Source organism: Bos grunniens, chromosome 16 (genome assembly GCF_055505025.1).
Source record: "Bos grunniens cultivar Pamir isolate PY7600 chromosome 16, Bosgru_T2T1.0, whole genome shotgun sequence".
Classification (NCBI taxonomy): domain Eukaryota; kingdom Metazoa; phylum Chordata; class Mammalia; order Artiodactyla; family Bovidae; genus Bos; species Bos grunniens.
In genome coordinates this window covers 34,230,916-34,247,710 of record NC_141180.1, presented here as the reverse complement: position 1 = coordinate 34,247,710, position 16,795 = coordinate 34,230,916, and the positions used below count along the sequence as shown (strand labels likewise).

General features: G+C 57.7%; 2 protein-coding genes across 10 annotated transcripts; both read right to left on the bottom strand.

Annotated features, from left to right (window-relative positions):
- Positions 1 to 243: 243 nt before the first annotated feature.
- ZBTB48 (zinc finger and BTB domain containing 48) lies at positions 244 to 8,395 on the bottom strand. Of its 9 annotated transcripts, none has more exons than XM_086344250.1 (11): positions 8,075 to 8,395; positions 7,041 to 7,737; positions 6,111 to 6,352; positions 3,222 to 3,336; positions 2,548 to 2,640; positions 2,139 to 2,225; positions 1,813 to 1,967; positions 1,284 to 1,420; positions 1,047 to 1,211; positions 694 to 782; positions 244 to 604 (listed from the first exon to the last, which is right to left on the bottom strand). In XM_086344250.1, the coding sequence occupies exons 2-11, from the start codon at positions 7,728 to 7,730 to the stop codon at positions 308 to 310; spliced, it is 2,070 nt and encodes a 689-aa protein (XP_086200376.1). In that variant the 5' UTR covers positions 7,731 to 7,737; positions 8,075 to 8,395; the 3' UTR covers positions 244 to 307. The 9 variants fall into 9 exon arrangements, 7 of the variants coding, with proteins under 7 accessions (XP_086200376.1, XP_086200379.1, XP_086200375.1 ...); XM_086344253.1 differs by having other exon boundaries at positions 3,222 to 3,333; XM_086344249.1 differs by having other exon boundaries at positions 8,331 to 8,395.
- Positions 8,396 to 8,582: 187 nt separating this feature from the next.
- On the bottom strand, positions 8,583 to 16,763 carry TAS1R1 (taste 1 receptor member 1). Its single transcript, XM_086344273.1, has 6 exons — positions 16,573 to 16,763; positions 14,712 to 15,018; positions 12,226 to 12,987; positions 11,566 to 11,778; positions 11,149 to 11,269; positions 8,583 to 9,815 (listed from the first exon to the last, which is right to left on the bottom strand). The coding sequence occupies exons 1-6, from the start codon at positions 16,761 to 16,763 to the stop codon at positions 8,884 to 8,886; spliced, it is 2,526 nt and encodes an 841-aa protein (XP_086200399.1). The 3' UTR covers positions 8,583 to 8,883.
- Positions 16,764 to 16,795: the final 32 nt, after the last annotated feature.

The following is a 16,795-nucleotide window of genomic DNA, read 5'->3' as shown; positions in this document are numbered from 1 at the left end:
GGTGCAGTTCTAAAACCCAGACGGGAGAAAAATTAAAGTGCCCCGAGCCAGAGGCATGGCCCCCAAAGCTAACAACCCATGTTTCACCCTTGAGGTTTCCCAACAACCTGGGGAAGCTGCTGGCCAAGATCTGGGGTGCACAGATCAGGCAGTGCCCCATTTCTTTTAGAGGACATGGCAGGAAAGCAGCTCCTCCCGGAGCCCAGGTTCCATGGGAACAGACCACTGGATGGGCTGGAATGGTCAAGTCCAAAGCCCTGTGGTTTATTGGGGGCTGGGACCAAGGGGACCGTGCACGGGTCAGGGGCTATGTGTCACAGTCTTCGGGGATGGCGGCCGTGATGATGAGCGAGGGCTCCATGACGCCCGCACCCGTGAAGCTCTCCTCCGCACACAGTCTCTGGCCAGGGAGCTGGGAGGCCAGGCTGCCATGGGCCAGTGACTCCACGATGACCTCGGCTGAGCCCACCTCCAAGTCGGGGGGCGGCTGGAGTGCCACCACCACCATCTTCTCGTCCTCGATGACCAAGTTCCGGAGCTTGCGCTGCCTGGGGTTGTAGTTCTCCACCCGGTCATGGATCTCCATGTGCCTCCGCAGGTGGGCCTAGGGGTTAGGGGGTCTCAGGCTGGGTGCAGAGGGAGGAGGGTTCAGGGGCCCGAAGGGGCGGGAGGAGGCAAGGCAGCCAGGCCTACCTGCCGGGTGAACTTGTAGCCACATTCAGTGCACTCGAACTTCCTGACCCCCTTGTGTCTCCTCACGTGCACGCGCAGCTGCTCCACAGCTGCAGGAGGGAAGGGCCGGGGTTAGGGGACGCAGGAAGTGGGCAGGCTCGGCCCTGCCAGGTTCTTGGGTGGCACCCTGAAGTCTCTACTGCCTGGGGCCCTCAGGAGCCTCCACCCACTCCCTGCTGGCAAGAGGGTTCTGCTGCCAAGGAGCGTGTGACAGCCACTGTTGCGCCCAGCCTCTCCCGGGGAAAGGGGAAAGGTCCTGGCCCTCCCTCCGCCCAGGGTAGGGCAGGGCGATGGCCTTCCACAGGCCCAGGTACCTTTGAAGGTCTTCCCGCAGATCTGGCAGAAGTGGGGCCGGCCCTCCTGGTGGCGGCTGGCCACATGCCTGAGCAGGGGCCCCTTCTCTGTGAAGCGCTGCTCACAGAACTCACAGCTGAAGGGCCTCTCGCCGGTGTGGGTGCGGTTGTGCTTGTCCAGGCTGGCTGTGGGGACAAGGAGGGGGGCTCAGCCGCCGGGCCTCAGCCCTGAGCCAGGGAGGGGCTGGCCTGCCTCACCTTGGGTGCGGAAGGTCTTGCCACAAAGGTGGCACTGGAAGGGCTTCTCGCCCGTGTGCGTGCGCAGGTGCATGTTGAGATTGGCCTTCTGGGTGAAGGCGTGGCTGCAGAACTCACAGACGTATGGCCGCTCGTTCCTGTCCAGGCAGGGACACAGGCGTCACCAAAAGAAGCAGTCCCCTTAGTGCCCCTGCAGCTGGGAACACGCCTGATCCCAGAGCCAAGGAAACAGGCTAGGCTGAGGCCAGCCTGCCTGAGCTGTGAGAACAGACTCTGGCTGCCTGGGGAAAAGAGGGCATGAGCTCCATCCCAGGAGCCACGGGACACCAGGACTCTGCCCAGGGAGGCCCAGAGCCTCATCCTGCATGAATCCCCACCCACAGCCTCCCTGCTTGGCAAGCTGCCTGATCCCTCAGGTCCTCCCCTCCAGAAAGGCTGCAGGCTTTGGACACAGGTGGGGGCATTCTGGCCCCTGTGAGTGGCAGCAGGGCCGGGCCTGGGGAGGGCAGTCCAGGGAGGACAGTCCCACCTGTGCTTGGCCTTGATGTGCATCTGCAAGCCATTCCGGCTCGATGCCCGGTGCCCGCACTCCTCGCACACAAACAGCTTCTCCCCACGGTGCTTGAACGCCTCGTGCAGCTGCAGCTCCGTCCGGGACAGGAAGCACTTGGCACAGGTGGGACACTAGGGGACAGAGGCAGGCAGGGCCAGAGTGAGGAGCAGGGCCGCCCTGGAGTCCCTGCCCTGGGAAACCGCACAGCCTGCCCGCTCTAGACCAGCCACACCGCCTCCCTGGGCTGGCTCCCGGCATCGCAGCGGGCCCAGCCCCCACCCTTGGCGTGGCCTGGCACTTACCGCATGGGGCTTGGGGGCTCCGTGCAGCTTGATCATGTGGCTCTGCAGGTCCTTCTTCTGCATGAACTGCTGGGAGCAGGAGGAGCACTGCAAGACAGGTCACGGTCACCCCTGAAGCCGCCAACACCACTGGAAGCCGGGTCACCCCAGGGCTATTGGGGGGGAATCGGAGGCAGGGCCCAGCCTGAGATGCTCGGAGGCTCCTCGACCAAGTGTGACGGTCACACCCAGGCAGAGGCTGAGGTTGTCCTCCAGTGATGGAATCCCGCCCAGAGACACAGGAGCACTGGGCGGGTAGGGAGGGGAGGCCCGGACACCATTCCCACGTGAAGGGCTGGGCGAGGCGGGTGGGGTGGAGATCCTGGGGCCGCCCCTCGGCCTCCAGCCTCGGGGACAGGCCGAGCCTGACCTTGTAGGGCATCTCCCCCGTGTGGGACACCATGTGCACCCGCAGCTCCATCCTCCGGCGGAACGTCTCCTGGCACACAGAGCACGTGAAGACCTGGCAGCATGAGGGGCAGGCGGGGCTGGCATCAGTGTGGGGAGGGCCTCTGCTCGGGCTTCCACTCACAGCTGGCAAGAGTATGCCCAAAGGGGTGGGGGCGCTAGGGTGGGAGAGGGCAACACATAATCTGCTTGCCCTGACTGTGACATCGCGGAGTGTTGCAAGCCCACCACGCCAGGCTGAGAGTCAGACCAGGGACAAAGGCCGAATGGCCTCACCTGTGACCCCCACCCTGACTGGTGACCAGCCTCTAGGAAGCGGGGTTTAGGCCACCGGGGGGTGGGGGAGGTGGCCAGGTGGCCTTTCTCAGCAGTTAGCCCCCTTCTCCAAAGCCAGGAACCCAGGCAGGCAAACCCAAGATACCTCCTGCAGTGTCCCTCCTGGGCTTGTCCCTTCTGCCCTTGGGGCCTATGTCCCCACTGTCATACCAGGGAGGGGACCCGATGACATCCAAGGACCCTGCGGCTCTCGAGTCTACAGTCCTGTCAGGCCAGTCCCCTGGGGGCCCCTCCCAGGTGGAAGAGAGACAGAAGCCAGCATGTGCCTGCCCAGCAGGACCCTGGCTGGCCCTCAGGTACCTGTTCTGAGCGGTTCATGCAGTTCCGGGCTTCATGCTCCAGGAGGTTCTCCTTCCGGAAGTAACACTTCCCACATTTGGGACACTCAAAGGGTTTCTCCCCAGTGTGTTTCCTGCTGGGAGAAGCCAAGGGGTGTGGAGACTGAGTAGACTCGCCGCCCTCCCTCACACAGGGCCCGCTCTGGCACCTCTGCTGACAGTGCTGAGCTGCCCGCGCTGACGCCTGAGGCTCTCCACATGGCTGGTGAAGCTGTGGGGTGCGTCCAGAAACCCTCCTCCCTCCAGGAGACTCCGCAAAGGAGGGGACAGCTTCCCGCTGTAGGGGACACCCCCGAACCACAGGCCACTGGGAGGGCCAGCTGCAGTGTCTCTCCAAAGGCAGAAATAACCTCTGGGCCCCAACTCCCTGGAGAAACCTCTCAGCCTGCCTGGGGCTTCTGTGAGCTTGGCCTTCAAAACCATGGCCACAATCTGACCACCTCGGCCTGGCCTCCGGGCTACCACCCAGTGCAGCCGCGCCACCTCCAGGCCACTGCTGGGCCTCCTACCTGGTCCTGTGCTCCATGCAGGCCTCCCAACAAGTTTTCACTTTAGGAGTCGGATGGACCCTCGAGGATAACCAGATCTCATCACCTTACTCAACCCTCTAACACTTGGCATCTGGCCCCGAGAAAGGCCTGTTGCTGCCCCTTACCTTGCTGCCTCCCTCCCACCTGAGCCTCTGTTCCAGCTCCCCTCCAGCCCAGAGCTGCTCCCCAGCCATCTGCAAGCTTCCTCACTTCTTCTGAACCTGCTGGGTAGTTTCCTGTCTACAATTGCAACCTGACCCGACCCTGAACTCCCCAGGTCCCCCTCCCCAGCCCTCCTACCCTTTTCTTTTTTCCCATGGCACTTCTAGCCCTTCAGCACACTGCAGAGTCTCTTATCTGGTCATTCAGGGTCTCACCGCCCTGCTGGAAGGCAAGCTCCACAAGGTCCCTTTGTTCTCTTCATGAAGGTATCTGAAGCGCCCAGCCACCTGGCAGACAACTCACTGAATGAACTAAGTGAACCCTGACCTCAGAGCCCGGAATAGTGTGGGAAGAGCACTGACAGCCTGCCACAGGCACTCTTCTCTCATCCCTGCTGATACACTGACTGTCCCGCACCCACAAGGCCTCAGTTGGCACCTCAGCTGGCACCCCTAAGAACTACTTCGGTCAGTCTAGTGGCCTGCAGCATAAGAGGAGGACAGGGCTGGTACCTGCACCCAAGTTTCACACTAGGGAGTGTGCAGGCATATACAGGTCACCCCAGGGTGACTGGCCCAAAGGCTCCACTGGCAGCAGCTGCCCCCAAAGCAGGGAGAGCAAGGGGCCTCTGTCCTCAGTTCCAACTCCATTCAGTCACAAGGGCCTCTGAGAGTGTCGTAGTGAGAAAACGTGCATGGCCCCGCCTGGCTTGGCAAGACATTGCACCAAGTGCTGTCTGGGGCTGAAGAGGGGCAGGGAGGGAAGGCGCATCACCTAGCTGCCCTCCCTGCAAGCCCTAGGAAAAGCAAGGCCTCGGGAGCAGTGCCTTCCACAAGGATGTAGGGATGACAGAAATACTCCAATACTCCACGTCCATGCTGTGGCCTTCGTTCAGCTGCTAGGGCTGCAAGTAGCTACTGAGCACTTGAAATGAAGCTAGCATGACTTAGGAACTAAACTTATTTAATTTTAATTACTTTTAAGTTAAAATAGCTTCCTGTGGAATCTGGATGTCACAGGCACCAGTCATTGTAGCCCTCCAAGGAGAGCCAGTGAGCCCTAAGGGAACTCAGGAGAAGGATACCTGTTACCTGCGGCCACCAAAATGCAGCCACTTCCTGAGGTGAGCCCCAAGGACACTCAAGATGTGGAAAAACACAGGATACTTGTCCCAGATAGCTGAGGTGCATATCCAAGGAGTTCAGTGAGCCCAGAAGCTTACATCTTCCCATACACAGAAAAGTGCAAAATTCCTTAACTTGGGATATCTGGTTTTCTTTAACAATAATCTTTTGATGTTCAGACTATATACCCTTGGTTGCAAAAATTTCTATATAACCTGTCTCCTCCCTTCGCTTCCTCAGAGCAGTTCTCTCAGGGTTACTTGAGATGCTGCTGCCTCCTGGGCTTGAAGTCCTAAAAATTCCCACTGAATAAAACATAACTCTCAACTTTTAGGTTGTGATTATTTTTTAAGTCAACACCTTACCGGACACAGCAGCTTTCGACAAAGGGTCCCTAGTGCTCCGCTGACACCTGAGACTTAACCTGTCTGCAGAAACGCAGGTAGCACCCACCCTACAGATGGACATCCTGGCCCCAGGCCCACGCTGCCAGGCTTCAGTAATACCTGCGGTCAGGCCTCAGCCACAGCATGGGCCCTCAGGCTGCTCTCACCTCCTTGGGAGAAGCCTGCTGGAGGTCAAGGTCCACAGTGGGTGGAGCCTGATGTAACAGCTGCTTCAGGCCGCTTCAATCCTGCTAGACTCTGCGACCCCATGGACTGTGGCCAGCCAGGTTCCTCTGTCCATGGAATTCTCCAGGCAATAATACTGGAGTGGGTTGCCATGCCCTTCTCCAGGCAATCTTCTGTCTCTTATGTCTCCTACATTGGCAGGCGGGTTCTTTACCACTAACGCCACCTGGGTGTCCCCAAACCCGCTCCCAGCAGAGAGCTCACAGGAGGGGGAGGAAGAAGGAAGCCATCCAATGTCAGAGTCTCACTCCCCAATGGTCAGAGGATATCAATGCCAGGCACCGTGTGGGTCTGAGATGGCACCCCAGCCCCCCTACGTGGGCCGCAAGTGGGGAGCGCGGGCCCCCTCCCCCAACACAGGAACAGCAGATGGGAAAACAAAGTAGAAAAACAGAACGTTTACCTGTTGTGGACTTTTAGGTAATATTTGCTGAGGAACTTTTTATGACATGTGGGGCATTCAACTGGCACCGCTGTACCTTTTCTGTTCTCAGCAGGCTCGGCTGCCAGGGAACCTACGCTCCGGGCCGGCTCAGCAGCACAAGGCTTTCTGATTACGTTTGCTTTCCTCTTGGTTGGCACAGTCTCAGTTTCAGAATCATAATCGCCATCCCCGTCGTCCTCAACTTGAACCACCACCTCCCACTAGAGCAGAAGAGGCAGCAGGAGGGGGCAAGGTCACCAAACTGAATCAGCAGTGGTTCTGGGGATGGGTCTACAGGGTGGCTAGCTCCATCTGGTTTCATCTCAAGTCCCAACCCAGGCCTGCCACCGGAAGCATCCATTCCTTCATCAGTGCCTGTTCCCTTCAAAGTCCCAGGGCAGCAGCAACATCCCAATCCCAGGTTTGAGAGCAGGAGCTCTGTATGTGGGTAACTGGAGGTCCACCTGGATTTCACTTCCCTGGGGAAACACCTAATGCCGCCCACGTCGGCCCCAAGAAGCTGCCAACCACAGACACAACTGGCAGGAAGGTCAGCCTGAGGCTGTGGGATGGAGCTGGCTTCCTGCATTAGGAGACATCACGTCCGACTCTGCAACCCCATGGACTGTACCTCGTCAGGCTCCTCTGTTCATGGGATTTCCCAGGCAAGAATACTGGAGTGGGTTACCATTTCCTTCTCCAGGGGATCTTTCTGATCCAGGGATTGAACCCGCATCTCCTGCCTTGACAGGCAGATTCTTTACCACTGCGCCACCTGGGAAGCCCTATATTTGGAAAAACCCTGTTCTAAACCCACAAAACAGACTGTACCTTTGGGTCCAGATTACCCCTGAAAAGTATCAGTCCCTTCTCCCCATCTCCCCTTCTCCAACACCCTGAGCCCAGTACCTCATTAGTCCCGCCCTGCAGCTGGACACCTTCAGCTTCGAAGGGCCTTGGGGGCACTTTGCAATCCTCAGGCTCCTTGTCCCCAGGGGGACAGAGCTTCAGGGCCTGCTTGAGTTTCCCACGGAGAAAGGACGGGCTCTCACTCTGAGCAGGGAGGCCAAGCCGGGGCCTCTGGGGGCTGAGACTACCGCTTAGCTCCGGATCCCTGGGGATTTGACCCAGAGTCCTTGAAACTTCCTCCTTCTCCACACCCGCAGACTCCTTGAGGTGGCTGTTCACATCCCGGGGGGCAGATTTCCCAAGCCCACTCTGGCCACTTCGTGGCTGTCCCACCGAGGCTTTGGGCTTGAAGCTCTGGCACAACTCCACAGCCTCTGGCACTCGCAACTCCCTGGCTGCCAGGAGCACCTGATCCCGGTTCCCGGAGGTGAGGGCGAGGTGGCCGGTGTAGAAAAAATCCAGCAGGAGGCCAAAGATCTCGGCAAAGCCCGCAGGGAGGACAACACTGCCGCCTGAGCCATCCCCGTAGAGGCTCTGGAAGAAGTGGCTGCAGCAGGCAAGAACACTCCAGTGTGCCTTGAACACCAGGCCCCCCACATCCAGGGTGGCATCGCAGTACTGGCCCCTCTCCCGCTGCTTGTTGAGTTCCTGCAGAACCCTCACGCTGTGCTGGACGAAGGAGCCGTCCATGGTCCCTCTGAAGGGAAGAAACACGGCAGTGACACTGACCAGTCCAACCCAGAGGCAGCAAGAGAAAGCCCCTGGAGCTGAGACCAGGGTAGAGGGAGACAGACTCTATTCTTTCACGTTTATTACAACCAGGACTTAGTTCAAGGTTAGAAGGTGCAAGCTGAGGCGGGAAGAGACTGATAGCCTCCCTGGGGGCGGGGTCCAAGCAAACAGGCCATATCGGGGGTGGGCAGAGAGTGTGGGTGACGGGGGTGCGGGAGGACTAGGTGGGGACACAGTCGGGAAAGGGTGCTGGTGGGAGGAAATCAAAAGTTTGGGAAAAGAGGCGCTAAATCAGCGCGAACCTATCAGCCTGGCACAGCGAGAGGACCGGAGGCAGGGGAGGACAGCGGCTGCAGACAGGTGAGAGGAACCCACGCCGCGCCCACACGTCTCGAGCAGCCTGGCGGAAGGCGGCTGCGGTCACACTCCATCAGCAGTCACGGCGGCCCACAGAGCCCCCTCCCTCGTCCCTTGCCCCTCGACCTCCTCACCCTGGCCCATGCTCCCTACGCCTACCCCTCCAGCCCCGAGCCAGATAGCCCCCACAACCCCACTGACCAACTCCCCCGGCCGTACGTGCCCGGCGAAAGTGCAGAGACGCCGCCGTCGCCGCCGCCGGACGTGACGTCAGGGCGCGCCGGCCTGGGCGGGACGCCTCGGGGGCGCAGGCCTTTACCTCCGAATCCGGCCCCTGGAGGCGGTACCACATAGATAGCAGCCAATGGGATGGAGAGAGAGGCGGAACCAGTCCAGTTCCCCCCGCCCCCCGGCATTGGGACCGCCTCCCTGGGTTGCCTAGCAACGCCAAGCGGGCCATTCGGTCTTGCCCTGCTGGGAGTCCCGAGGTTTCGCCTGCGGTTAGCCGGGCCGCACAGCGCCCTGAGGCTTGAAGAGGCAGCGCTCTACCGTCGCCCTAGAGAGGAAGCGCAACGAAGACACACATTTCATCTTTTTATTGGCAGCCGGCGCAGCCCGGACTGAGCCCTCCCGTGGCTTACACTTCGCACGCCAAGGCTGAGGAGCCTCCCCAGACACCCAGGTCCTGGACGCCCCCGTTCCACCTTCGCCCCTGAGTCCGCCCCGCCAGGCTTGACCACGCCCGATCCAGTGGTCAGGTGGAACCACAGCGCCTGGTGTAGTCCTGGATGGAGGCCTGGAAGTGCTCGGTGCTGTTGAGGTCCGGGCGGTACAGAATCACGTAGCACTTGGGAAGGAAATAACCGCTGAAGCCTCCACTCAAGCTGCTCAGCATGGCCAGCGCGTTGACCGCGGGCAGATACTTGCCCTGATAGACAATGGCCATGGTGAAGAAGGCGATCCAGGACACGAAGTTGAGGAGCAGGCTGAAGGTGACACATTTGGCCTCATTGTAGTTCTCTGGCAGGTCCTTGCCCAGGTAGCTGCAGGCAAAGGCGCTGATCGAGAGGAGGCCATTGTAGGTAACAGCCAGCATGAAGCCCAGTGAGTTAGCCTCTGTGCAGCCAAGCACCACCAGTTGAGGGAAGTGCTTGTATTCCCTGGTCGGCAGTGGGGTCCACACTGCAAGCCAAATTAGGCAGATAAGCAGCTGGATTGTTGAGCTGATCATCACAAACAGGCCAGCACCACGGTTTTGGACCCATGCACGGAAGAAGGTGGGTAACCTGGCAGAAAACTTGAAGATGAAGACAAGTTGGAAGGAGCGGACCGTCAGGCAGGACAGGAAGATGGCAAAACCGAGGGAAAAGAGGCCTTGGCGCAGTAAGCACGTGGGCAGTGTGGGCTCCCCAAAGAAGCCATAGAGGCCCCAAGTCCCCCCTGCCAAGGAGCCCAGCATGAAGAAGCACAGTCGGCCTCCAGCTGACCTCACCACGGGGGTGTCTAGGTGCCAGGCAAACAGGCCAGCAGTCCCAGCCACCACCAGCAGCAGCAGCGTATTAGCTGCCAGCAGTACCAAAGAGACTGGCTCGTGCCACGTCAAAAACACCACAGTGCGTGGGAAACAAGTCTGGCTTCTCTCAGGTGCCCACTCTTCTTTCCCACAAGGCCGGCATCTATAGGGATCTGGAAGAGAAGGTGGAGAGGATTCCTGAGAGCCAGGTGAGGACAGCAGGAAAGGGAGGCTGTACAACCCTTGTATTGGAAAAGCCCCTGATGCTGGGAAGGATTGAGGTCAGGAGGAAAAGGGGGCAACAGAAGGTGAGATATTGGATGGCATCGTCGACTCAATGGACATGGTGGTGGTGGATTAGTTGCTAAGTCACGTCCAGCTGTTGCAACCTCTTGGACTGCAGCCTGCCAGGCTCCTCGAATCCATGAGTTTGACCAACTCCGAAAGACAGAGGAAGGTAAGGACAGGGAAGCTTGGCGTGCTACAGTCCACAGGGTCATGAAGAGTCAGACACAACTTAGTGACTGCACAACAACAACAACAACAACCCTGCAAGGTGCTGGTGGGGCTGTAGCACAGCAGCTGGGCTCTGCCAGGCCCAGCAAGATGAGGGTAGCCCTGAGTGAGAGCCCCCAGGCCATGTGTTTCCTTAATATGCCTGTGTGAACTACAGATCATGGAGACATTTGGGTCAGTTCTGTGACTCCTGATCCCAGAAGAAGTTGGCAAGCCAAGAGGTCATAGAGAGGGCCTTACCCTATAGCTCCGCCCGCACCACCCTGAGGCTGTGATCCAGGGCAAGCAGCCAGCCCCAAAGGAAGGGCATTTTCATCTCTCCCAGGGCTCTCTCCCTAGCCAAATCCACCTTCTTGAGCTGCACTCTGTGGTTTCTCTGAGTTGAGTTGATTCCCTCAGTATGGAAGAGATGCATTCCCACTGCCACCAAGATGGTAAAAAGAAGGCATGTGGCCCCTGGAGTCCAGCTCTGGGCTGAGCCCCTTAGCTACCTCTGTCTGCCCTCTGCCCTTGACCTTGCATCGCAGGATGGAAGAACTTTTTGTCCTGCCACACACATGCTAGTGTCTGCATTCAAGCCAAGCTGTTCAAGGCAGTGGGTGTCACTGATATGGTCAATAAATGGGATTTCATACAGATAAAATGGGAAGAAAAAAGAAAAAAAAGGACAATATGGGAGGGTACAAAGGGAATGAAACTCACATCTGTTTGGATAAAGATGCTGAGTTTAGGATAAAATTGTCTCTCTAGGTGCTGGTTTGGAGCTCTCTTAAAAAGAACACAGCTAGATATGAGGCCTTCAACTGCTTGTTTCTTTCTGCTTGATGAGAACTTACGTCTGGTGGAAGGTGTCCTCCAAACTGTCCCTAACTGGCAGGAAAGTGACCAGGACCCTGGCTCTGCACACATGTGGCCCAAGGGAGGCACTTCCATTTGTTCTACAGACCCTAGGAGTGCTGGTGGTTCACCCACTCATCACTGGTCACTCACCACTCTTATTGAGGAAAGTCCCGGCCTCACAGGGCACACACTCAAAGCAGCAATGGTGGAAACCTGTGATCACTCTCTGGTGGCCTTCAGGACAGTCCCTGGAACACACAGACGTAGGCACCTGCAAGAAGCCATGGTGTTCTGCAGCCACGTGGAGATGCTCATGTCAAGGGACCGTCACACATGGGATGGAAAACGGGGTCTCTGGGCATCTGCCCTCACAGCTCACTCCCAGAGCAGACGGCTTGGTCATGTGAACCAGCAGCTACTGGGCATCTGTCTTTCTGAGCCCTGGGAGCTTCCCTGGCAGGGCAGCCTGGTACCTGGGATCCAACCTCATGTTCTGTGTGAGCTGTCAGCACTGCCCCCAGGCTGCCCATCAGGCAGTCACTTGGTGAGTGACCACGTCCCTATTACCTGGTTGTCGTTTCCATGCCACCGGATTTTGGTCGTATTTATGTCCAGCAACACTGAAAATGGAGAGGAGGAGCCGATGACCCTGAAGGTCCAGTTGGGGCCGCTCCAGTCCCAGGCGATTATGTCATAGTTGCTGAGGGTATTGCCATCGTCATTAAATGTCACAGCGTCTTTGTGTAAAAGGAACTTCACCTTGCGGATCTGCTCCAGAAGCTGAAACAAACGGGGATAACGGAGCTGGTGCCAATGACACTGGCTGCTCCTCCTGCGTCCTTCCAGACCCAGATGGCCCAGGAAGCAAGTGCATGGGGCCTTGCTGAGCTTCTACCTGGGGCATTTCAGCCTGCCTGGAAGTTCTGGTCCCTTCCTCAGCCCACCTCCCCTCCTAGAAGGCCCCTTGACCCTCCTAACCAGCCTCCTGAGTGAGAGAAGTCTCTAAGAAGGCAGCCCTTTCCAGAGCTTTCAAGCCCTGGATCCCAGGCCTGGTGGGTGGGTAGAGCCACAGCTCAGAGAAGACCAAGGGGAGCCTCAGAGAAGGGATCAGCCTCTAGCGGTCACCCTTTGCCCCCCACCCCCAGCATTTAGGGTGGCTGAAGAGTAACCACACTGCCTGCCTTAGGAAGGCAGACAGTGGGTGCCAGTGGCCGGTAAGTGCCTTACCTGCCAGGGATAGACCCGGCCCCTCAAACAAGCTCCAGAGGAGCAGCCCAGGAGCTGGTGGAGGCCATGGGCCACAGCGTAGACAGCCTGGTATGCGTTGTAGGCAGAGCTCATGGAGAACTCTGCTAGCGTGGGCATTGCCTGTGCCGTGAAAGCCCAGCATTCTGTACACAGCTGGTTGCTGTTGCACCAGGAGCCCTGGGGGCAAGGCCTAAGAACTCCTTTGTCGGCCTGGACATAGGCCTCTTCAAACTCCTTCAGGCCAGGGACATGCCTGTGCGGGATGGCCACGCCCAGCACTGTGCCGATGCCCTGGATCCCAGGCACACTGTTGATGTGACTAGAGATGGCCCAGTCTTCTGTGGCGATCCACACCTTGGCAGTCAGTTTGGCCAGCACCACGGATTCAAAGAACACCCTGGCCAGCTGTTTGCCGGAGTAAACCACTACAACGGTGGTCCTGGCTTGGACCAGGCAGCGTATCATGCTCTGCATCCGCTCATCGCCCGGTCGGGCAGAAAAAGGCACAATGTCCCTAAAGGCAATACAGATGCCCTGCCGGGTGACCTGGTACTCCAGCTCCTGTATCCCTACTTCCCCGTAGTCACCTTCGCCACCCACGATGGAGATCCAGACCCACCCGAACCTCTGCAGCAGCAGCACCAAGATGTCCACCTGGTGCTTATCACTAGAGATGGTGCGCAGAAAAGAGGGGTAGAGCCGCCTTGCGTTGAGCACCATGCTGCTGGCTCCGTAGCTGACCTGTGGAGTTCAAGTTCAGTGGCATCAGCCTCGACTGAGGGCCCCCCAGGGCCAGCCCTGTTATTGGTGCAGGGACATAGGAGCGGGAAGGGAGGGAGAAGGGGGAATGGAGATGAGGTCCTGGCCTGGGGTCTCAAGCAGAGCACTGCTAAGTTACCCATGGATAAGGGGGCAGGTCCCCAGAGAGAATTCTGGGAGAGGAAGGAGACTCTGGCCTGTGGACAAAGTGAATGCAACCTGCAAGCAGGGAGTGAAATAGTATATGTGTGGGGCCCTCCAGGGACTTCCACTCAGCTGGAAAGCTGGAGGGCAGATCCAGGAAGGAGAGCATGAGCCTGTGTATTCTGTCAGGGCAGGAAGCCTTAGCCCCTACTTAGCCCCTACTCGGCCTAGCTGAGGTGCTAGGGCTTTACCCCAAGGCCACAGGGAGCCCCTCGGGGTTTAGGCAGCGAAGTGACATCAAACTTGTAGGAGTGTATCTCTGATCAATGAAGAACCTGTTTAGAAAAGGCTCAAGGCCAGAGTCAGAACCCCAAGGAACTGATGGAATCATCTAGATGGGAGAGGATTGCAGTCAGTTAAAGCTGGGGCAGTGGCCATAGGGAAGGGATGGACCTGGCAGTGGTTAGAGGGCCGCATGGCAGAAGCCGTGGTGATGGGCTAGACGTGGAAGCAGAGAAGGGAATGCAGCGGGCACTGGCTTCCTTGGAGACAGTCACTCTGCCAGACAGGCTGGGGAGGGGATGTAGGAAGACAAGAGGCTTTTGTTATGAGGTAGGTAAGTTCATTTGGGGCCCTGGTGGCTCCATTAAGTGGAGGCACTGGGTGAGGCTCTGGAGACAAAGCTGGTTCTCAGGAGTGGAGATGGAAGGTGGAGATGGGAATTCAGCCAGGGCCTTTTGCTTTCCTGAGAAGGGGAGGGGTGTGTCCTAGACAGTCACCTCCTTCTTGGGGGGGATGGAGGGGGGCACAGAATTCCCTAAAGGAAACCAAGAAGGAAGTGGCACAAGGGAAAAGGGGGAGGTCATAAATGCTGGGGGAAAGTGTCAAAATGGTCAGATGGGTTGGAGACCTAGTGGCCCTCCACCAGTCCTTCTCAGCAAGACCTTGCTGGTTCTGCCTTGGGGTGGTCACTTGACCCATCTCCAACCCCTACCCAACCCGCAGTCATCACCTTCAAGCACTGCTCAAAGGACAGAGCCCAAGGCCATGGAGGAAGGAGTAAATGCAAAGAGAGAAGCAAGCAGGAATGGAGAGGCTGCAGAGAAGTCTCCTTGGAAGGGGAGGTCAGCCAGGCTGAGGAGAAGTGCCCGGAGGATGGAGGGGGACAGGGCAAGTGTGTCAGCAGAGGAGGAGGCCCTGGAGAGGCTGATGAGCAGAGGAGGGGAGGGCACCACACAGCTGAGCCTGAGCCTGGAGGAACGGACGGGAGGAGGAGGATGGGGTAGATGTGAAGCCTGTGGGGTGATGGGACAGCAGGAGGAGAGAGACGAGCAGAGGTTTCCAAGGAGAAAGGACTTTCCGGTGAGCACAGAAGCAGGGAGATCTCGGAAGCAGCACTTGGAGAAGAAGGAACTCCAGATGAGTGACTCAAGAGCAGTGACTGCCCAGGAGGTCCTGAAGTCCAGACTCACCTTGGGCACAGCAGCTCCTGCACACCCACCCCAGCCCACGCTGGACTCACCAGGAGGGGAGATGAGTGAACTGTTAGGGCTCCAGCTTACCAGGGGCACCAGGAAGGGGCTCAGCAGGGCTGCAGTGGTAAGAGCGTGCTTGGTGATGTCAGGCCCGATCACCGCCACCATCGCAGGGGAAAAGTGGGCAGGGTCTCCCTGGATCTCCACATAGTGCCTCCCCAATGTGCTCAGTATGCTTAGCGTGGCGTACATGTTCGCTGAGTCTGAGCACACATCGTACAGCTCGTAACCCAGGGTGACATTGGGTAGCAGGGCAGTGGAGTTGTTTATCTCCTCGATGCTGAACCGCATGGCCTGGAAGAGGTGATAGCCATGGCCGTTGAAGCTGTTGGACCTGTAGGGAAAGCCAGGCTGAGAGCTAAGAACCTCTGGTCTCCTGGAACCCTAGGCTTGGGGGTAGAAAGGAACCTCTGAGGTCATCTGTGCAGCCCCTACAACCATGACCTCAACATGGGTCCTGGACCACACACACAGTTCTGCTGACAGGCCTTGGGAGAGGTAGGGGGCAAACTGGCAAAGTATACATACCATGCCCCCCCCAAAGCATATTAGGATCAAAGGGCTCCCAAGTCCTGTAGCAGAGATATCTGCTATATTAGGGTTCTCCAAAGAAACAGAACCAAGATGAGACACATATGTATACATCTAGTTAGCTAGCTAGCCAGCTATATATACACAGAGAGAGAGGGAGCGCAAACAAAAGAGAGGACTATCTTTTCCTCGGGATCTCCATCTTTTCTCTTAAGACCTTCAACTGATTAGGTGAGGCCCCACTACACTATGGAGAGCATCTGCTTTATTGATTTAAATGTTAACCACGGCTAAAACGTTAACCACATCACAGCAACATCTAGACTGGTGTTTAATCAGCACCTGGACCGCAGGGCCTAGCCAAGTTAACACATGAAATTAACCACAGTACACGCTTATACCCGGTTAACTAGTACCTTTCACTGGAACACTCGTGATTGTGGTGGGGGCCTGTGTTCCTCATGGCCTCTCTGGGAAACACAGACATGGGCACACTAGGGCCGTGACTCAGCTCTGCTTGAGCAGTGTGCCAGCCTGCTCCATTTCCCAGCCTCCCTGCCTCTTGGGAGGCTCCCCCATCATTCCTACCACTTCTGTCCTTGAGTCACTGGAAGGAAGCGTAGTACCTCCTGCCCGCGACAGCCCTTCAGTCACCTGAACCTGGTTTTTCATGTATCTCCTCCTCCCTCAAATTTCCTCTTCCCAGGCTCCCAACTGTAGCTCTTTGGGCCAGTCCTCCCACGCTAGGCTTTCTAGAATCTTCCTCCCAGGCTGGCTGTCAGGTATGCTACATTTTGGGCCACTGAGCCATGAGACATCCTCGAGCTGACCGAATCTAATACTATTCCCTTTATAAGAAGAGCAGTTGCTTTTTTTTTTTTTCTACCTAGACTGTCCACTTCAGGAAGGCACCAACCAAAGTCATTCAGGCTACTGAAGCATCTTCTGCTATATGTCCCCACTTCTCTCCCTCTGGAGAACCATACTTGCCATCTGAGAGACTAAGGAGTGTGAACTGGGGAGGATTGGGGTAGGATAGGAGATGGAAGAGGGAAAGGTGCCCTTGCTTAACCTTTGCTCTCTAGTTACATTACAAAGCCAGGAAACAACTGACCTGGAATTATAATACAAAGGACGCTTAACAGCCAGGACAAAAGAATGTGTTAAAAGTGCCAGGGAAAGGCTAGCCAGCCCTTAAAGGTGGTGGCTTGGCTGTGGGTTGGGTAGGGATTGGAGGCAGTCCAGATGGTCACTCCAGAGATAGAACCCACAAGGTCTTGCAGAGGCAGGCTGGCAGAGGACCTGTAGGCACAGGCTCCCCCCACGTGACAGTTCTACTGACCTCCCCCCCACTCACCTGTCACAGAAAGTCACCGTGGGTCTTCCTCTCGCCTCTGGAAGGGCACTGTGGAGAGGGAACATGCCTGCAAGCAGGTAATCCCCAGGGAGGCTGAAGTCGGGGGAGGACGGGGTGTTGTGGCAGCTGAAAGCCCAACAGCAGGAGAGGGAGAGCTGCAGGCCGACCAGGCGCACCCCCCAGAGTGACATGCTGGCCAGACAGCCCCGCGCCTGGCATGGCC